The sequence below is a fragment of the Nylanderia fulva genome, unplaced genomic scaffold (assembly GCF_048542155.1).
Source record: "Nylanderia fulva isolate GAGA-0341 unplaced genomic scaffold, ASM4854215v1 Scaffold16, whole genome shotgun sequence".
Taxonomy (NCBI): domain Eukaryota; kingdom Metazoa; phylum Arthropoda; class Insecta; order Hymenoptera; family Formicidae; genus Nylanderia; species Nylanderia fulva.
In genome coordinates, this window is record NW_028189835.1 from 1,778,819 (window position 1) to 1,802,361 (window position 23,543).

At 34.9% G+C, this 23,543-nt stretch overlaps 1 protein-coding gene across 2 annotated transcripts; it reads left to right on the plus strand.

Moving 5' to 3' along the window:
* Positions 1-6,134: 6,134 nt before the first annotated feature.
* Positions 6,135-22,322, plus strand: LOC114940363 (uncharacterized). 2 transcript variants are annotated; one of them, XM_029315006.2, is made up of 3 exons: positions 6,135-7,113; positions 7,378-7,534; positions 20,680-22,322. In XM_029315006.2, the coding sequence occupies exons 1-3, from the start codon at positions 6,595-6,597 to the stop codon at positions 21,162-21,164; spliced, it is 1,161 nt and encodes a 386-aa protein (XP_029170839.1). In that variant the 5' UTR covers positions 6,135-6,594; the 3' UTR covers positions 21,165-22,322. The 2 variants fall into 2 exon arrangements, with proteins under 2 accessions (XP_029170839.1, XP_029170838.1); XM_029315005.2 differs by having other exon boundaries at positions 6,135-7,534.
* The last annotated feature ends 1,221 nt before the right edge of the window (positions 22,323-23,543 follow it).

The following is a 23,543-nucleotide window of genomic DNA, read 5'->3' on the forward strand; positions in this document are numbered from 1 at the left end:
ATAATTTCAAAAAATTGTCAGTTTTTGCAAAATTTGTAGTCCATATCTCCATAAGAGTATATTGAATTATTATTTTTATATGTTACAAATTATTCGTTATCTAGAAAAATATTGTATCAAAAAAGAAACAAAAAAATTACAATTGTTTGATAACTAAAACATGACGTGTGAAAGCTTTTACAACCTTTGTATATTTATTCGGATAAAAGAATTTCCTGAAAATCGATGATTATACTGCAAAAATCAGTAAAGTGTAATCTTTTATTTGGCACAAAACACATACGAGGAATGCGGAAAGATTGATAAATCTGAAATTGATAAACATTAAATTGTGATAATCTTATCTTCGATAAATAATTCGAATCTGATTCAGCGTTATCAACGATAAGAATTAAGAAAACTTAACTGAACCATACATTAAGCCAGTGAGTTTAAATAAAATTCAAAAACTTACCCCAAAAAAATATGCAACGTCACTGTGACGTAGCTGATATTTTTCAAGAATGCATTTATAATTTATAATTTTTGTTTTAACAGAAATGTAAAAAAGATTGTATTATAAACATCGTCGTTGTTTTATACTATGTAAATTTTTATTATTTATTATTATGTTTATTATTGTGTTTAAATTCTGACATATTTTAACTTTATATTTTAATTTTCTAATTCTATAAAATTTTTTATGAAGAAAACAAAAAATATTTAACAATTACGCACAAGACTTATAAAATATAAGGATCAGTAATAACAGAAAACAACGAAAAAATATATCTCTTTCGACTGGATAGATTTTCAGGTAAAAGAGATACCACGAAAGTTGACACGTCAGGATATATGTATACCCGAAGCCTATTTACGAACGAAACAGAAATACACGATCGTACCAGCCACCCCTTGGTTCGACGCGTCCATTCATTAGCACTTCATATCCCGTAGCGACGTGCTGGTAACGAGCCTGTCATAATTACCGTGCTAACTTTATTACCGCGGATGCACGTTCTCCTTCATGCGGCTATGATATTCGTGCGTCCATAGGGCAGATCCAAGCCGTACCTTCTCGTTGTAGAAGGGCACGAAATGTAATCCCTCAAACATCAACCCTACACGGCACACATATACATAGTGATTTCACATCATTATAAATACGATAAAACGTATAAGTTTCTAGTATAGAAAATATAACACACAGATATATAGATATTTCAAACTTTAAACTGATTTCGTCAGTATCAATCCACTAAAGCTAGCTGCTTATACGAGCTCTAAAAATTTCTATTTAAGAAATAATAAGACAATAAATTATTACATGTCATCTTTATTATAATTTTTGAAAATAAACACATGTACAAATATGTGTTTATTTAAATCTATGCTTGTCACTTTTGTCGAATTAAATAAAAACTGAAAGAAGCTAATAAGCTTTGATAATAGGCTTAATTTAGCGCTCGCTTAAACTATCGCGTAGACGCAGAAGTTACATACTCATCAGGATCACTCGAGTGAATAATGCTACCGCGTGCACGCACCCTTCTAACACCAGCGCCTAATTACATTTATTCAATATTTACGACGATACGATCAACACGTAGAATAGACTAACTGTGAGTCAGGTTCAAATGAAATGGCATATCGAGCACTGCAGAGTCATTCTGCGCCCGCTGAATATTTTCCCGACACAAAGCTGCATATCTTCTTGTGTCTCAACATTTTCCCTATTCATGGTTCTAAAAATTAAAATATGGAATGTTGAAATATATATTTCAGATTAAATGAGCTCACTCATAAAATATTTTCTTTTTTTCAACTACGCAATAAATAATTAAAACACATTTATATATTATTTATATATTTATATATTAAAACATTTTAATCAAAAATATATATATTATATATAATAAATAATAAATATATAAAAATAATCATGTAAAATTTTTACAATTATTTATATGCAGCTCTTTCTACAGTGGTTTTCAGTAGTCCTTGTTATTCAGATTATCAAAGCTGATAAATTTTTTCAGCTCTTGTTTATTCGAAAATGACATATTTATATATGTGTGCTTATTTTCATTATTGATAATTAATACGATAATTATATTTTCCTAACATGTTATTTTTTCTTATCAATAGTACTGTAAATGTATTCGATTACGTTCACATTCATGCCCGACTCGGCAAGACTGCGCACAGTTAGAGTATAGCAATCGAGTAACTCTCATACGGAATGATTGATGACTCTATTGTGCAGAGTTTCCCATGTCCCTGGTACGATTTCGTGCGAGCGGCATACAAAAAGCCAGGCGCCATTTCGAAAATGAGCAGAATTATGGAAAATTCTGGCCGGAAGATCGATTGGATAGCAGATTCCGGAGAAAAGTTGTGCACATACTATGGTCGATATAATTCGATATTACAGAACCGGATTGTTACATTAAAACATCGAATCTCATATGTTGTCACATATTGATCTACTCCTACACTATATTTACTAAATCACAGATATTTTATTAACAACGCGAAAAAGAAATGTTTCAAGAAAAAACGATTTTTTGTGATATTTTTCTTCGTCGATATACAATTAAGAATAAGCTAAATATGACTTTGTTTTTAAATAAAATTACGGATTTATCCTCAAGTTTTAACTGAAAAAGCGACCTATTCTTAAATATGACAGTCAAGATTAAATGGAATAATTTTAATAAAAGAAGACACGTAAAATATTTCTTTTCCTCGAGGGGTGTATCGAAAATTTCGACCCCAATTCTTGTGTCCTTCCTTTTTTTATTTTACGCGGTTCCAAAATTCATGTTTTCCTCGCAGGAACTGACACTGTTTCAATAGAGTACGGTATCGTTTTATAAAGACGGAATCCTTCTTTCCGAAAGAAATCCCACGCGATTCTTTCAATAGACAGCTGTCTGCTCGTCAGTAGACTCCCGCTGGATTGTTGTGACTCGTTCTTTGATGGACAGGACGACCAATATCCGAAAACGCTGTTTAAGATGAGACATCTAGGTAAGCTGGACTACTGTTGGACACTCTTCAAATATAATCTTAAGCAGTTGACAGAAGTCAAGTTTGCTTTCCTCGAAAAATAAATATTCATAAACAGACACAAATTGAGACTTTTCTTAGTTTTCTTTAGCACTTTCTATAAGATTTCTTTGACACTTCCGTTACACAGCATTCCAAATTAGTTTCCAAATTAGTTTCATAATTTTTTTTCCATCTCTTTCACGTAAAGTTATTTTATTATCATTGTAATTATTTTATCTAGCAGCTCGATTTTGGATAATGCACATGAATATTTAATAATAATTAAAAATTGTTAAAATATAAAAATTAATCGACAAATAAACAACAAGAGAGTGGAAGAGTTTTAATACACACAATAAAAGAAATGACGCTTTGGAAGGCGATGGATTATTGTAGCTTGTGCAGATAAAAGCCAGCACTGTAACAGAACGACTGGAGCTCAGCATGACAATGCAGGTGCCTCATCCCACGTCAAATCTCAGCATGACGTCGCACGGAAAGATGGGTACTGGACCGATTGACAAGAGTAGACCATAATTGTTTAGTGGGATTAGCCGCAAAGTTTGCGCGTCGATCCGGAGAAAAGGGCGACGATATTTATCCAGTATTAAACTAGGCTAAACTCAAATTTACCCGTTTAATCTACGCAAATTCTGTTAAAACGCGACCTCCTAGTTTACCTCAAATTATGGCAACGATCGGCTCTCTCGACATTTCGACATTTCAGTTTTATCGTTATCTCACTAATAAATAATAGAGAGAAATCTTTTGATAGACAAAAAACTAATTTTATCCAGAATTATTCTGCGTAAATCAAATTTGTTAGAAGATTTAGGTTCAATTATTTAATGATACTAAATATTAAAAAATTGCAAGAAACGACATATTGTTCCGAATTTTGTCTAACAATAAGCACAAGACCGTATTAAAATTAAAGTTAACAAGACTGCTATATTTATTTACACTGATGTAATCTCAGTTGTAATAAGTGTAATGATACATTATTGGGACCATTATTTATACAAGAGTACGAAAAGAGTTCGAATTGCATTTCGATAAAGATAAGATATGTAACTGCGCGTTCGGGTGAAAAAGATTAGCCGACAGCGGGGATCAGAACTATCAAACGTCACTGCGGCTCGATCAAGATGAAGATTCCCCGGGCTGATGTACGAAACAGGCCGGATGTCGCGGGTGGCCGCAGGTGGCGCCCTCGATATAAGCTCTTCTGACTGAACTGCTGATACGGGACCATGCTTCTAAAACTCTCACGGTGGAATGTGTCATCCTGTCACTGCGCTCTCGCATGGGGTAGAAGATATCCCATGGGCCGTCACGCGTCCTGCGGACGAGCGAGCTCTTGTCATTTTTTCAGATCTTCTTGTTGCCAAAAAAATGTTTACAACCCGTCCATTAAACAATAATTGGGGAAAGCTACTGCTACGACCATCAATGTAATCATCATACTTATCACACTAGATATGGCACTCTTAATAATATAGTAATTAATCTTATTATTCAATCATATTGTGTATGATTGATAAATGTAAATTTATCAATAAGATTTTATATATTCTATTTATTTAAAGTCTATTTCCTTTAAACAGAAAAAATTTTGAAAGAAAACTGATTAATAATATTTATATCAAACTACATTAAATTATTTATTAAATAAAAAAATAAAAATCTTTAAAATATTAATAAAAAATGAAAAAATATAACGTATCGCCTTTTTTGTATATAAACCTTTCAGAAGCTAAATTAATCAATTAAACTTTTTGTAATTTTTTTTAAATTTTAGTACCAGAATACTAAACGTGTACTCTGGTACACAAAAATTAAAATGATTACAAAAAGTGGAGTCGATCAGTCTAGTTATTGAAAGGTACATATTTGAAGCTGATTATATATTACATTTTTTTATTTTTTGCTAATGTTTCAAAAACTCTTTGATACTTTATTTAGTAAACAATTTAATGTAATCTAAAACGTAATCTTTATATTTAATGAAAAAATAAAACATCAATTAAGATACATTCTAAATAAAACTCTAAATAAATTTTAAGGAACTTTTCACATTTTTTTCAGAGACCTGGCGTCGAATGTGACCTAGTCCTTCGTTATATCTAGAAGTAGTGTATTGTCATGTCAGGGTCTCGACGACGTGAAGATGATGAATATCCCAGCAGTCTGAAGAGTCACAAATTGTTTCGTGCGTCGTACGTCTGTGTGACCGAAATATCTTTCTTATTTATTAACGTGACACAGCTACCAAATTAAATTAGCCATCTCCACTTTTTTTCCTGGACAACGCAAATCTGCACGAAAGCTATCTTAGAAAGAGGAACTTGATCTGCTTTATATACATGATAGAGAAATAATTCGCTTGCTTATCTATCTTTAGAAAAAAAAACATATTGCTGCAAAACAATTAAAATTTAATCATCAATTTGACTATTCACTGATAAAATCGTTGATCACGTATACAGTAGAGCAACTATAATTAAACCATCAACTGTCAAGTTATAATAAAAACGCAGGATGTTGTCGTATCTTGGTACCTCGAGACGAGCGAGACACGCAAGTACATAGAAGGACCCGTCAAGAGCGTGGAAGGAAAAAAAAAGCAGAAGGCACAAAACAACCTAGGATAGAAGGGCGGAGGTTGCCTGCCTCTGGATAGCATAGAAGGTGGGTACCGAGATATAATACCCCAGCTTCTACCCCCCCGACGATAAGTGTCAACTGCAGCGTGCCAGATAAAAAGAAGGAACGAAAAATAAAATTCACACTGGTGATCCATCATGAGGTAGTGGACTCGGGGCGCGCAGACTCACCCAGGATTGGTTGGAACCGCCCAATCGTCATCACGTGATCACCTCTATGTGCCGCCCACCGATAATGGAGACTTCCCCCGAAACTAACATCACACAGCCTGGACGTACCACCACTCTACATCTGGGTGGTACGTCCGAGGGAGAGAGAGAGTCAGAGAGAAAGAAGGAAAACTTGAACACGCCAGACCACTGCGGGTCAGTCTCACCTGTGTGCAGCTTTCCGCTACGCTAGTCCACCTAACCAGTTCACTCCAACGACCCACGTCGGACGGATCGACTGCATGAATGACCGCATGGATTGTTTTTGCGGGCAACGGTTAACGTTTCGTAGTGCCTGCGAATTAGCACTTTCAAGTGCTAATTCGCGTAAGGCTATCGTAGGAATATACTAAATACGAATTTTTGGGTCCTGGATAGTTTATAAAATTGTTATAGCTTTTGCATCGTTTTAGTGCACAGTGACAACTGTTTTTGTGTACAGACTAATCATGTGCTTATCTTGTGAATTTGTTTAACTGAACAAATGTAAATGTTTTATATTATTTGTACAAGAGAACTGCAGAGTAAACATACATGTACAATGTTGAAATGATCAATTCAGAAAATAGTGTACGACTGTAGGCATGAATAACATGTCTGTGTCGTTTCCTTTTCTTCTTGGGCTGTACGCATAACAATTACCAAAACAGTGGGTGGTCAATTGATTTGTCTCTCTGTTACGAGGATGATGATGATGGACATGGGCATGTACGGGACCTACGGCAAGTCTGATTCATATCCTAACTACGTGTTCTCGGGTCAAGGAAACCATCATCATCATCATCACCATCATCAGTCGTCATCCGTCGGCGGTCACGTGTCAGTACCTCCTTCTCCAGAGGTAGCTCCAACTCATTATTACCCCCAGACTGCAGTGGCGCCATATTCTTCATCATCCTCCGAGAGTTTCCTAACTGCCGACTCGGGTGCGTCGTCCAGTACGCCGCCTCAAGGCTTCTACTCTCCGACGGGTGCCGTTCTCCATGAGAATGGTTCCACCACAGCAATAATCTCTTCGGAGAACGGTCTGAGTTATACCAACCTGGATTACGCGTCGTCTTCATATCCGAATCAACAGCAGCACGCGGTAACATCAGTGGATCCACATCAAAATTACCATGTTCAGCAACCTGCCTACCGGGAAGATCATCATCATCATCATCATCATCACCCGCCTGCTGGCAGCAGCCTTCATCAAACCACGGTACTTCAAGCTAGTCATCCAAGAACGGAACACGATCAGCAACTTCATCATCAATCCTCTAGTCATCACCACCATCATCACCACCACCACGAGCCGGAATACCAAATAGCGGTCGGCGGCACCTCAAACTACCTCCACCAATTGTCGTCATCGGACGAATCCTTGCACTATCAGACACAGATTCAGCAAAACGAGTTCTCCACGCATCCACCGGGACACTATAAGGAAGAGAATTCAGATGCGACATCCTATCACGTTTTGCAGCAATCTGGCCACCTTCAACATCCTCATCAGCACGGGCACCATCATCATCAGCAGCAGCAGCATTCGCATGCGCATCATCCACAACAGCAACAACAACAGGCGCAGGTACCAACCTACAAATGGATGCAAGTCAAGAGAAACGTACCTAAACCAGTCGGTAAGTGCATGATTTCAAATTTTAAGTCAAGTCGGCGCCTATGTATGGCGAGCAAACTAGCGTGAAATTAGGGCGCGATCCAGTAGCCACTCGTTAAATCTCGTTCATCGCTTGATTAGCTTCAAGTACGAAGATGCAGAATCACTGCTGTCTATCTTACATGTAGTCCTGTTATTTGAGAAGCTATCATTGACTATTAGCGTGCTCCAAGTTAAAAAAACTTGTGTCGTGGAATTCAATTAAACTCAGGTGTAAACGCAGTAAACATCTCTCAAAAATCAGATCAGAAATTACTATATGTTTTAATTAATAAATTGCTAATATTTGGACAAGAAAACGTTTACTATAAAATGTTCTTTCTGTGTGTTGATTTATTTGTTTAATATTGTAACTTATCATTTACTTAAAAAATTATTACGTTCTATATTTACGCATTTTAAATATAATAATTATTAGATAAAGTGCGTGTATATACACATATTTTAAATAACATTTTTAATTTTCAAAATTTTACTATTAATTTTGTAACAACTCAAGAACTTTTAAAGCTCGTAGAATTCGTTAATCGCCAGCAAAACAATTTCAGTTCCTAGAAGCACAATTTAATTCAATTGCATCTTGTTGAGAATACTTTACATAAATTCAGAGCATTGAAGTACTTTAAAACAACACTTGATCGAAGATCAACAGTTTTTACTAAGATAGTCCTCAATTAAGATTGACAAACAAGGCGGACAGTTTGTCAGAGACAAAATGTAACATGCTGCTCGGTAATCGTCAAGTCAGTGGCTTTCAAACAATCTGTATGTATGTATGAGAATTAATAAAATGCGACGTAATCCCGGTTTGCCATAATCATTAATCATACGCACGCTGCCTAATAATACCAGCCTTGTACGTACGACCTTAATGTCATTAGTCTGCAATTTGCTACCGTATTTCTTATTGATTTTCTTTTATCTTATCAGAAGTGTTTAATAAAGAGAGAGAAAGAAAGAGAAAGAGAGATAGAGAGAAAGAGATTTATATTATATATATTTGAATTTATTAATTTTGAAAAGCTTAATTAAAAATTTGCTAAATTGAATGAATTAAATTTATCAGATAGTTCAGCTATTTTTAAATCTGCTTTTGACTTTATTATTAACGAATTGCATTTTTATCGTAATTACATTTTTTATCGTAAATGCAATCATAATAAATGGGTGGTAAATGGATTCTTAATAATAGACTTGTATTATCATTTATAATGCTAACTATACTCATAGATTGCGGGATAAACGATATTTTCCAAGATATTTCTAACAAAAGTTCAGTTATCAGTATATACATATACATATTATTTTACCCTACAATTCGATTTTTATTTACGCCTATGTATCATACATATAATAGATAAGATTGTGCACACATTAAACGAGTAATAGAAAATATTCGATACTATGAGAATATTTTTTCATTACTATCATAAATCAAAGAGATAAAAGAAAATTATTCGTAATATCAAAATGTGTATCGTTATATATAACTTGTATATTCTATACTAGGCTTTATTTTATGTATACTTTTGCTTACTTTAATTGTATATGCATATTCAGATATTATTTATTGCAAATCTAAGTTTAAATTGCACAAGATTAATAAAAAATGTTTCTCACATATGAAAAGCGATAAGCAAATTATTTACAGACATGTTTATAAATACCAAGAATGTGCAATCTTGACGACAATCTTTACGTGTTTAAACGTGACGTATTGGATTTAGATTGTACAATAGTAGCGGAAACATTACAGATTCCGATAAGAGACCTGCGTTTACCTAAGTAAAACCGTCTTACACTCGAATTTATCAGATTAATTCCTGACATTGATAAGATAATTCATTTATTAATCAAATACATATATCCGAATAAAACTTTGATATGTTGATTACGAAAAAACCATCATATATTTGTCAATTTCCTCTTGTATGTATTTATTACGATATATTTATAGATAAATGTCTCCTTATTTTGCAATAAAAAATTATCGCATTTTATTTGTGATACATTGATTAAATTTTAATTCTTGGAAAGAGAATTATTCAGATTTAATTATACATTTAAAATTTTAAAAAAAGTTGAGACAATCTTGTTAAAGATAATTTGATGTGTTACACGTATATTATTCTTTTAATATATTTTTGCAAGAAAGAGAAGCGGGTCTACAAAAATTTCTACGTACTGTTGTAATGTCGAGTTGATGAAACTATGAGAAAGTGACGTAGCGTGGCTCAATGAAAATAACGTCTAAAAAGGCCGGAACAGTTCCCCTAACTGCACACTAATTTGCTTAACGGCCATGGTACTCCCCACAATCTCCTCTAACTCGGAGAATGAGTGTGAGCTTAGTCGTTTGGATGGAGCTTGTCGGGATTACCAGCGTTTCACTTAATAGCTCATTATAATCGAATTAATAACGCCATCGTAGGCGTTAGAGGGACTGACGTTTATTGCAGCGAAGCATGCAAACCGAAATGAAACTTTGTCACCCTCGTTTAACCCCTTTCGTTTTTACTCCTGCTATTAAGTCCCGATGTTCTAAATATGCGATTTAATTTTCTTTAACATGTCTATCACAATTTTGAATATCGCGAAATGTGACTACATTCATAATATGCCATAATATTATATGGATAAGATTTAAGAATATTTTTTTTAATTGAAAATTTCTGTGTACTCTATCATTATATACATTTATTGATATAATAATAAATATAGTACATATAATTTTATTTAGCAGAGGACTATCTTAAAATAACATGAGATACATCAGATTCTAAACAAAGTAAATAATATAAAACTATGAACAATTAAACAAATGATAAAATTATCCAAATAATATTATACATATATTCAGTTATACACATCTCTAGCCGCAGCATCACTAAACAAGAGCAAACATTATTTTTAACGAAACGTGATCAAAGTAATTGAACCAATACAGTTTACAGACGGTTGAAGAAAGCACATAACGCAGATATACATATACATATAAATCGCGAAAAATATTTTCGAGAGAAATAACGAAATGGGCGGAGCAGAGTAGTGGGGTGATTTCAGTAGATTTTGGTTGGTTAACTTTTTTGGTTGGCCAAGGACTTACAATAGCGCTCCGTCTTCCCTCCGTAACATGCTCCGGGGCTCGAACATAGAGGGTCTCTATGGGGACGCGCCCGGTGTGGACCACCCTTAGTCAAGATTGGAGCGAGACAGCATCACGACGGAAGGACCGTCGCGTCGTGTGATGCTGTCAACCCGCCCAATCTATCATACTAAACTCGATTTCTTCTCTCTATACTCAATAGCGAGATTGGCAATACCGTGCAGAAAGAAGTGAGACAAAACGAACGTCCCTTCGTATAACCCACAGCAGTAATAATTCCGTATCTTCGTCATGGTGAAATGGGGAATTTCCTTTTATGTTGGAAGTCTCGGTCTACGAGATACGCAAAAATAATTCAACAAATGTAATCGATAATATTGAACATCACAATATAATCTCTTCCATACGTGTCATCAATAAGAGATAAGAATCTTTTATATTCTATAAGTCATGTTTACTTGTGCAACTCAAAATGGCAGCTATAGCTAATGATATAATGTTGCAGCGGATATTATGATTAATTAAATAATAATTATAATACTAAAAAAAATCAAATCGAATTAAGTCAAATTTATTTAAAGAATATTATATATTATACCACAGTATATTTTTATCTTCTGATTGATGCAAATCGTCAGACTCATTACAATTATAATAGGTCTTATATCATCATGCAAACACACCTTATTAGACCTCTCGACTTTGCAGCAGTATTTGTAGCTTCGTTTTTATAACGCTTCTTGCGCTATATAATGTGCGATAAAACTCTATATGTATATAAAAAATTTTTTGGTATTCATTAATAACTTATAAAAAGAATCCACGTATTTTTCTCTGTATACATATAGCATCAAATATAATTATTTCTTTCAAAACTCTGACAATGAATCTCAATTTTCTCGAATGAAAATAAAATTAATTCTTACAAGCTAAAATCTAAAACGTATAAATATAGTAAATAATATTTTTCTCATAAATAAAATATGTAAAATATTTTGCCGATACTGCCACAAGTTACTGCATAACTGTACAAGTAGATAAAAAAAGCCCCTTATATATATATCTCACGTCTATATTTTATTCATAACAAATATGAAATAAATAATATTTATTGGGAACACTTCATGGGCTATTTCCCACGTCCGGCGTTATCCCGGCTTCCTCGAAGACTATCACCTTTTAGGCTGACTTAAAATATGCATGTCGTTATCGACGCCCCGACCGAATATATGTATGCAGGGGCGGCATCACAACGAGGGAGAGAAAAAGAGAGAAAAACCTATAAAATTCACCGCAGGTTCGTTACCTTTCTTACCCTTGTAGTCACGCGCTTAGATATAACCAAGCATATTGTTTATCATTATATATTGTATATCATTATATATGTAAAGTAAATATTGCAGGGAAAGCATATTATGCATTATGTTGATTAAAGTAAAATTGATAATATCAAATCTTTTTCTATGTAGGAAGGAAAAGATTTTATTTCTAGCATATGATGGATTTAATTAAGAAAAATTTTCTTACAAGTTTTATTGCACATTACTTGTCTCTAAACGTGCGTACTACGTAACGTACATCGTCTTATCGATTGATAAACAAAAATGCTTCGTGACTACGGTCGCACGAATAGCGAGCCAGCAATCCTATCGGGTACGGATTAATATCAGAGCAGAAGCAGAGAGTGCGCACTCGTTAAATATAAAAATTTCCGGAAAATCTCGCCGATCAAGTTATCCCGCGGGACTTGAAACCGCAAAACGGGGCGTCGACGATCGTGCACGCCAGCCCTGAACTTGGGGAGAGACCAAGACAACGTTATAACGATGGGAATAAAACGCGCGAATAGAAGGAGAAAGTGAAGGTAGGGCGGCAGACAGGAGATAGAGTCTGCGAAGACGAAAAAAGGGGCACGATACGTCGCTGGCGAAGAAGATAGTGAGACGGCATTGGGTCGGGAAGGGAGCGAGATAAATGCTGAGGAAGGCATAGAGGTGTCCGATTCAGAAAGGAGAAAGAGGAAGAATGTCGAGCACAAGGTAGCAATAGAGAGAGAAAGAGAGAAAAAACGTGGCAGGGCACGAGAAACAGACAGAGAGAGCTAAGGAGTGAGAGGAACAGAGATTGTGGGTAGAGTCGAACAACTGGCTGGGCATGTTGCTCGCCGCTCGGCTCCGCTAGGGTCGCCGGCGGACGCGTGAGTGAGTGGCCCGATATCTCGCGAGGGGATCAGAGGATCGTTCGCGTGTTTCCACCCGGGCTGCCACCCGCCGAACCTGGCAACCCCGGATCCCGCAACAACCCTGGCAGCAACTGACCCTCCTCTGGCCGGCCGTTTCTCCAACCCCCCCGCTTCCCCTTCACCCTCTTATCCCTTACCTTCCCTTGCAGAGCGCCGACCGCCACCGGCTCTCTACTTCTGTCCTGTCCGAGCGCGGCCCGACAGATCCGCTCGGCCGGACTCTGACAACCGCCGCCAACAACGCTGTCCACGTGTCTCGCCTCATGGTGATTTTCATTTCCGCGTCGCTCTCCGCCGACGCGACGGCTCGACCTGACCCGGGTCTTCCTTTAGACGACTTTAGGCGGCTCAATTGTTTGGTGCGATATTTTTTTGACACTGGTTAGGTGAACATTTTTTTACACACATACTGGAGAACCGTTCATGATTTTCACGGCCTCATCCGAGTGCTCATTTTATAACGGGGAAGTAACTTTCATGATTTTAAGAGACTTAAAGAGCCTTACTTGCTAAGAAGATAAATTATAATAGCCAAAAGTTTCTCGACCTGACCGGGGTCTTCCTTTAGACTTTAGGCGGCTCAATTGTTTGGTGCGATATTTTTTTGACACTGGTTAGGTGAACATTTTTTTACACACATACTGGAGAACCGTTCATGATTTTCACGACCTTATTCGAGTGCTCATTTTATAACGGGAAAGTAACTTTCATGATTTTAAGAGACTTAAAGAGCCTTACTTGCTAAGAAGATAAATTATAATAGCCAAAAGTTTCTAGACCTGACCGGGATTTTCCTTTAGACTTTAGGCGGCTCAATTGTTTGATATGATATTTTTTTAGCACTTATACGTGAACATTTTCTTGCACACATATTGGAGAACCGTTCATGATTTTCACGACCTTATCCGAGTGCTCATCTTATAAACTAACTTTCATGATTTTAAGAGACTTAAAGAGCCTTACTTGCTAAAAGATAAATTATAATAGCCAAAAGTTTCTCGACCTGACCGGGGTCTTCCTTTAGACTTTAGGCGGCTCAATTGTTTGGTACGATATTTTTTTGACACTGGTTAGGTGAACATTTTTTTACACACATACTGGAGAATCGTTCATGATTTTCACGACCTTATCCGAGTGCTCATTTTATAACGGGAAAGTAACTTTCATGATTTTAAGAGACTTAAAGAGCCTTACTTGCTAAGAAGATAAATTATAATAGCCAAAAGTTTCTCGACCTGACCGGGGTTTTCCTTTAGACTTTAGGCGGCTCAATTGTTTGATATGATATTTTTTTAGCACTTATACGTGAACATTTTCTTGCACACATATTGGAGAACCGTTCATGATTTTCACGACCTTATCTGAGTGCTCATCTTATAAACTAACTTTCATGATTTTAAGAGACTTAAAGAGCTTTACTTGCTAAAAGATAAATTATAATAGCCAAAAGTTTCTCGACCTGACCGGGGTCTTCCTTTAGACTTTAGGCGGCTCAATTGTTTGGTGCGATATTTTTTTGACACTGGTTAGGTGAACATTTTTTTACACACATACTGGAGAACCGTTCATGATTTTCACGACCTTATCCGAGTGCTCATTTTATAACGGGAAAGTAACTTTCATGATTTTAAGAGACTTAAAGAGCCTTACTTGCTAAGAAGATAAATTATAATAGCCAAAATTTTCTCGACCTGACCGGGGTCTTCCTTTAGACTTTAGGCGGCTCAATTGTTTGATACAATATTTTTTGGCACTAATACGTAAACATTTTCTTGCATACAAACTGGAGAACCTTTAATGATTTTCACGACCTTTATCCGAGTGCTCATCTTATAAACTAACTTTCATGATTTTAAGAGACTTAAAGAGCCTTACTTGCTAAGAAGATAAATTATAATAATCAAGTTTCGCGAGATATTAATTTTCTCCTCGCATGCACGAAGGTAATTGCAGTATATGACAAGTTTTCTCGTATCTTATGCATAATATAAAAGTAAAACTTGGAATAAAAAAAAGTTGAAGAAGCGCGCCGGAGAGAAGGCAATAAGCACCTGTGCCAATAAGGCACGGAGGGTCGAGCTGTTGCGAAGAAAGCGCGCGAAACTTATCAACGACCCCCGCGAAGTGTCGTGCTGAGCCTAATTTCAGCGGGAAATGCTCACGAACGCGTACATATACACACGAACGCGTTCTTCGGGGGAGTCCCGGTGGTGTGAATGTCGAACGTGCTGCACGCACGCCTTTCGCGTACGCCCGTTATGTGGTACACATCGTAGCCTTTTCGTACTCGACTGTGACTCAGGATATTACCTATCATAATGCTGAAATCAACGCGGCCGACGGGGCATGACGATGACTGACAAGGGGGTTGCGAATGGAAGGAACGGGTGCCGACGCAATCGTTTTGTCAGTTCTTAGCGATAAATCGACCTAGATGGATATCCCCGCGAAAATCTATTTTTTGGTTCGATCAGGTGATTTGGAAAATTTCACTTGAGTGTTCCTTATCCTTATCGTAAATCCTCGCGACACGATCGAGGGTTGAAGTGTAATTTCCGTGAGTTTCAATTGCGGTGAAAAAAAAATAATTAGCGTAGGACAGGATCTCGTACCTGAAGAATTTTGCAACATCGATGTCTTTTATACTTAAAAATAATTAATAAAAAAATAAAAAAAGAAATAAATATCGGCTGTGAAAATATCAACTTTGATTGCATCGAAAATATAATTCTGAGGAAGGAGACCACGATGTGTATCAGGTGTGTGAGATATCTACAGATTACAGATAAATTTAAAAAAATTCTTAAAACTTTTTTCCACGTCTATATCGCTCACAATGAAATTTAAACAGAAATTACATCATTGAAATCAACAGCTTCGATTCTTGCGCGTAACCTGCGTTGCAACCACTTGCCAGCAGGCAGCCGGATGTGCTAAATCACGTATCTCGTAACACTTGCTGATACATCTTGTCGTCATTCTGCTGACTACTAAGTTACTTCACACTGATCTTAGTGGTGATTTTATCAAAGTCAGTCTACAAAGTGAGCGTGTCGATACAACATGCAACAGGGAATGCACGTAAATTCACAAGTTTTTGACAGTTTTCATATATTTTTACTAAAGATAGAAATTCAATATATGAACGGCATTTCCGTGCGATAAATAAAAAAATATTCAAATAACAACACATTTGCGCAAAATAAATCAAACCGATAACTATAGTAGAATATTAAGAGAAATATAAAAATTGCATCTCACAAAAATAGAGTGCAATTATTACTTGTGTATACGTGAATCGAGTATACAAAACTGCAGTTTGTCAATATTAATTAAAGAACGCGTACACAATACTTTGAGGCGTACAAATGCGTAAATACTCGTGTGAGGGTGTAGGATTTGCTTAAGTGTGGCTTGGCTTTCTGACTAACCGCGTGTGCATGCTAATCTACCTTCGTTCAAAGCTACCGCCTCGATGAAATCTCGCCTGGCTTAATATTATCAAAGCAATTGTGGAGAAAAAATACATATGTGTTAAAAAAATAAAGAAAGTTATTACAAGAGAAGAAAGAAAATTGTGCTTTCTTCACAAATATACATTATATATTTAAAAATTCGCTCACTTCTGTTTTTACGCGTCACGGGTGATTATCGAACCACGAAAACCTCTCAAGAAAGGAAACGGGGAGACTATAAGATTATTATAAGTATTACAGAACCTGTAAAAATGTACTTTTATCAATAATCTTTGATATAAAAGCCTTCTTAGATTCTTCTCTTTTTAATTTGTTAATTAATTAATTTTTTAAATACATAATTAATTCATTATTATTTACAAGTTTAATCATATGACTTCTCTCTCTTTAATCAAAGAATTACTATATATTTTTTATCTCTTTTTGACATATGTATATGTATCGAAAATAATTTTTTATTATATTTACAAAAAAGTGGTAGCTACTTGCGGAAAGTCAATCCCTTGATCATACAGGATCATCTGCTCTCATGCGTCGACAATCTCCCCCTCTCTTTTCAAGGAACATTACGCAATTCAAATATTATTCAAAGGCTAAAAGCCGTGGGGACGTTCTAGCCTCGGATGACGTAAGAAAAGGTGATGGCAAACATACGCAGAAGAATACAAGATGCTTGTGTATTATGTTACAAAGAGGATAGAGATATACGGGCGCACTGATGTCTCTCCTAATTCACAGAATTTTCTGAATTCTAAATGATATGTGAGCGTATTTGAAACAAAAATGGCTGCAAAATATCTGTAAAGTCGTTTTCAAGAACGTTAATTTTTTTGTCGACGTAAAACATTTGTAGGGTGTATACAGAGGATCCAGCTGTATTTGATTTATATCTAATATCCGGATTATACGCATCAACGCCAGTTACCCAAGTTCCTAAATAAATATATGCATCGTGTCTTGATAATCCAGTGGTTTTTAATTAAAAACAAAGACAGCGATATCTTTTTGAAACAAGATCTTTGAACTGTCGTAGTAACATTTTCTTTCATCACGCTGTTTTCAGATCTGCGATAGATCGCGAGTGATATTAATAATCTCTTCGTGATCTTTTTCCTCCTTTCTTCTTCTTGAAAAATCTATGCAACAGCCTCGATTAAATCCCCCTCGCGTGATTACAGAGGATTCGGTAGCGACAATATAATCACAGTGGCGTAAAAGGTGACTCTGAGGGTGCACCCACATGTCTTATGGAAGATAATTAGAGGTGTCAATGCGCCTTCCCTTCGAGCTCAGCGTTATTAAGGACTTCCCTGCTCTTACATACCAACCCTTTCCCACTTTGTCGATATCACGAATTTAATCCGCGAAACAAATGTTTCCCCGCACAGGCCGACTTAAGTTATAAGTTCAACGCTATACGTTGTATGTAGAAATTAACATGAATACTAACTGTATATAACAACAAATGTATTCAAAAAGGCCAACTTATCGAGCAATATTTAAGATGTTGTATCCAATTAAAAATTTTATTTCATAAACAATATATTAAAATTACAAAAAAAAACCTTCCATATAGACGTTTCAACCACACGCTTCATCCACATGATGTTGGATCATAAGATCACATTACGACGAATACTTTTATAAATTAAATATGACAAATTGTAACACGCATAAATTTCTAATAAATTCTCGACTCGAATTAACGGACTATTAGTAAGTTTAAGAATAGGATGATTTTTTTGTAAGAATTATAAATTACGTAAGACTGTTATACTGAAAAAGACCGCGTGCGGTTGAAACGTCTATATGGAAGGTTTTTTTTTGTAATTTTAATATATTGTTTATAAAATAAAATTTTTAATTGGATACAACATTTTAAATATTGCTCGATAAGTTGGCCTTTTTGAATACATTTATTGTTTTATACAATACACGAGCGAATAGAAATTTTAATTGATATTTCTAACTGTATATGTTAATTTCTGCATAAAATGTATGTAGCGTTGAACTTATAAGGCTTTAGAGAGGCCACTGCCTTAAGGACATTATTCGATGCGTGCTCACGATATAATTTCTACGTCACGAATGCATGAACGTAACTTACTGTCGATAATTGTGATAACGCAGAAAGAGAAAGAGAGAGAGAGAGAGAAAAGGGGAGAGATTTAATCTCGTTTTTCTCGCTTTCGATTGTAAAATATAAAGGCATAGCGCAATTTTTTTTATTTTTAATCAGAACATTCATATTACGATGGCATTGACAGTGCCATTATAATTTAACGGAATTTATTATAGATCCTTCTTCTGCATTTCATTAATACGATGCCTTCGTTGTTGCTAAAGAAGGTTAGTATAGAAAATCAACGGCACCGTAGCCGGTCCTTCCGTTAAAGTGCTAAATTGATGAATGAGTCGCGGAAACGAGAAACATTTCATTGTATCTGGCACTGGCACGCCTAATAGAACTTGTCCAAGTTTATTATTCGGCCTGGAAAAGCGTAAGCTTAATGGCCGCAAGCTGAATTCAGGGCCTCCGGTATAAGTGACTGATCTCTTCGGTTATATTAGGAAATTCGCGAAAGTCATCTTACGAGAATATAAATATTTTCCTATATATAATATATATAAACTGATGATATATAGATATAAACTAATTTTTACATATACTACATGTAAAAAGAGAGAAAAGAAAATTAAAATATTATAATTCCTTTAGAGCAGATCAAACGAAAATGTATTACAAAAATATCGAACGGCGAAGCTAAAGATGTCGAAGGAAAAATGTACATAATGGGGAAGATGTGACTTTAAGGCGGTGGCTTGACAGTTTCGTCCACCCCCTGCCATTAAGTAAATTGACTGACTACATACCGTAGTCTAAATAACAATCTAATTTTCATAATGTATCCTCGTCCTTCTGTTTAAAACGACGCTACTTTTATCCTCAATATTTTAATTGCATCATCTCTCAAACAGAAATTTATCTTTATCTTATAAAAATCAGATTAAATAATTCAAAATTTTATTGTATATAAAAATTATATATTTGTAAAAATATTGTAATAAAATGAAAAAATCAAAAATTTCACGTAACAGTGCAGTGATTGCGGATGTTTGCTCTACAGCTGATGCAATTTGATCCAGATTTAGGGCACAACCCTATCGTTCCTTCAGCTTTGCACAGGTCATCTCCCTAAAACTGCCCTCCCCGGATAGTGACCAGCTGTTATGGCCAGCAAACGTCACTTAAAGGATTTGACTTGATCTTGATTCGACACATATTGCACTCGCGTCTGTTGCGCGTTCTATATCGTACTTGGAATTAAGATTATTTCCGAAATACAGATTATCTCCGAATTGAAAACACACAGCAGAAATTTCGTTCAACAAGAATATCGCTTTTGATATCATACTTAGGAGATAAGTCTATTATCACAAAAATATTTGATTACTTTATCTATTACTTATTTAATAAGATATTTATTTCAAATAAATGTGTAAGTCCTAAGCAAGACTTTGATCGACCAAAATTCTTTCACAGATATTTCGACAATTAAATTCTAAATCACATTGCAATAAGAAACAGTATAAGAATTAAAAAGCAGAAATTCAGATTTTCTTATTTACTGATATCTTTGAAACTTGCCTCGTGAGAAGCTTTTCATTTCTAGTCGTTTAATATTCGCTAAAAAAATTGATCAAGAAATATATGCCTACGATATTCAGTCAACTGTCTAATTCAGCAATGTCTAGCTATAATTATTGTGCGCGTCCTATATTTATTACAACAAAAATAATTAAAAAATTGCAACAAGATGCAGTTGGAATTTAAAAAAAAAAAACAGAAATTAAGATTTTCTTATTTACTGATATCTTTGAAACTTGCCTCGTGAGAAGCTTTTTATTTCTAGTCGTTCAATATTCGCTGAAAAAATTGATCAAGAAATATATGCCTACGATATTCAGTCAACCATCTAATTCTAATTCAATGATATCTATCTATAATTGTTGCGTGTGATTTATATTTATTACAACAAAAAAAATTGCAATAAGATACAGTTGGAATTGAAAATCAGAAATGCAGATTTTCTTATTTATACTGATATTCTTGAAACTTGTCTTGTGAGAAACTTTTCATTTTTAATCGTTCAATGTTCGCTAAAAAAATTGATCATAGATGCCTACGATATTCAGTCAACTGTCTAATTAAATTCTGTCTATGATTATTGTGTGCGCCCTATATTTATTACAGCAAAGCTAATAAAAAATGTTTGTTTCAGCGACGAAAGCGAACCCGAACGCGGTCGAGTACGGCGGCGGTACAGTTGCTGGACCAAGTTCCTCGGTATACGGAAGTACCGCCAGTGGAACAGTGAACTGTATCGCCGGTTCGTTGGCCGGCATCGCCGGTAGCTTCAACAATACCGGGCGCACGAACTTCACGAATAAACAGCTGACCGAACTGGAGAAGGAGTTTCACTTCAACAAGTACCTGACGCGAGCGAGACGCATCGAGATCGCTTCCGCGCTGCAGCTGAACGAGACACAGGTGAAGATCTGGTTCCAAAACAGACGTATGAAACAGAAGAAACGTATGAAGGAGGGCCTGATACCGGCAGATAGCACGAACGTGACGGCCTTGAGCGGTGCCAGGAGCAGCAGCAACTCACCGACGGGCTCGTCCAGCCACGAGATCGGCGGCCTCGGCTTATCCAGCTTCACCAGCGACAACAGTAGGGAATCGCCCCCATCTTCCAAGGATTGACGCGATTTTTGCTGCAGTAATGAACGGCACTATGGTCTATGATTCGACAAGCTGATCGCAAAGCACTATCTGCTCCTGGCTCGGAGAGGCCAAAAGTTCAATGAGAATCGTGACAATTTACTGCAGCCACACAGAAACCACTTTCTAATTTATTCTTTCAGGCTGCATCGTGAATGTAATACCGTGGACTTTTTAAGACGAGTAATGTCATTCCGTATCTTGAAAGTAGAGGTATGTGATATATATGTGTATATTCGGGGGATACGTCTCTATCTTCCCGTTTCTAAACTATGAATAGAATGTGACATTGGTTTCTCTGATTACATCATATATTGTACGGATGATCCCGAAGTGGCAGAACTCGCAGAAGTGGCGTGTAGCTTCGAAAGAGTTCAATACGGTATTATTTATTGCATTTCGGAACGTGTTTTTTTTTCATTCTAAATTCCCTCTTTCAATCAGTGCGTTAAATATTAAGTATGTATATTAATTTTCCATATTATTTATTCCATATATTTAATTTAGTTTTCAATGCGTCTTGTAAAATTGTATATGTATAAGTTTGAGAATATTTCAATCCAAATTCCAATGTTACCATGTACCTCAGTTCGTATTAATATAGAGCGATATTTATAGTTGTAAATTTTTAAATGCTGCTGTGTGATCGAACATCGTTTATTAATTTTTAGTTTTAATTTTTTTTTTAAGTTTCAAAATATACTACTCACGCACACATCCGCTTCTTCCGACATTTATATTAGTATAAATATATTATACTCCAAATTATAACTCTGATTATACTCCAAATTTTTCAACTGGTCTCAAATGTCGACAACGTATTTAACGTGTAATGTTCTCCATTATCTTTTCGACCGTACTAAATTTTATTTGAATGTACAGTTGTAAATGAATTTTTCTAATTCAAATATGTACGAAATAAATAAAGTAACATCAATTGCGTCACATTTCCATATTAAAGACGAGATGATAGCGATTGTATTCTATCATCCAATCATTTCATAACCCTTCCAGTATCTCGTAATTAATAAATTTTTGGCAATGAGTTCTTTAAAAAAATTTCTTTGTGTATTCTACAATCAGTATAAAATATTTAGAGCTATATGCATTATTAATAAGAACAATTTATAGCACACAATATATAATCTACGAAATATTGAAATTACAAATATTAAAATGAATAAAATACATATTTCTCACGGATCTTCATAATTTTCAAAACTAAACTAAGAATAAAAAATAACGAAAAAAGACTTCTATATTCAATCTAATACTGGAAGAGTTAACTTTATCTTACTGTGAAATGTTCATAGTAGTTTTAAATATAATGAAAAAATCCCTAAGTGTTGAAATGTTAAAATATCGCTGTCGGAGAAATATAATAAAGAATATATTGCGCCAACTTGATTCTGAATTTACAGAAAAGGATTTATATAATAAAATAATTTATAATTGATTATTATTCTATTGAATTATTCGTGGGATAGGAAATAATTTCGGTAAATCTTAAAGCGCCAAATTAGGTCAATCTGTCTTTATAACATTTATCTTGATGCGCGATAACGCAATAGTAGATAGAAATATCTTTGATAATCACAAGATCTCGCAAGTAATCGTTTAACGGAGATAATCTATATAATGACTATAGATCTCTCTCTCTCTCTCTCTCTCTCTCTCTTTTTCTCTCGATCCAATTCCCGCCCAAGACGAGTTGTGTGCATGTACTTAATAATGTAAATAATATTCTACACAAAGACTATATGGGCCAATAAAATCGATAATTCTCACTAAAGTTCCAGAAAACGGAATATTTATAATAAGTCCTCATTACCAACAAGAATTTAAAGGCAATGTAACTGCAGCGAAACTATCATGAAAATTCGCGTCCTATTCAAATTAATTCGCACGTTTAAACAGATACAAATTAGCACAATCGTACATATTTATGTGAATTACATAAATGGTGGTCCATTTGCTCTGTACCTAAAAACATTCCTACTATATTAAAGTGTCATTATAGCCTATAATACCATGTAGATCTCTGTAGAAAGAATAAAATATTATTGTATTAATTGTGATGCTCTTTATTTATGTCTCAATAAACTTAAAATGTCTCGACAAAATTTTTAATTTATTTTTTATCATAAAATATTATATATACATATATATATATATATATATGTATATTTTTAAATATATATATATATATTTTTTTTTAATGTATATGTATATATTTTTAAAATATATATGTATATGTCTTTTTTTTTCATTTCATTATATATTTATATTATCGTCCGTAGCTTCAGCAATAAAGATATTAGGATGATATATATTATTTTCTATATTATTTATATATATAAT

What these genes read in the sequence shown, in the direction of transcription:
- LOC114940363 (XM_029315005.2), top strand. Translation starts at nt 6,595, where the DNA reads ATGATGATGATGGACATGGGCATGTACGGGACCTACGGCAAGTCTGAT. An exon ending in AAACGTACCTAAACCAGTCG is followed by an intron (nt 7,535 to 20,679) that starts GTAAGTGCATGA and finishes TGTTTGTTTCAG; the next exon opens with CGACGAAAGCGAACCCGAAC.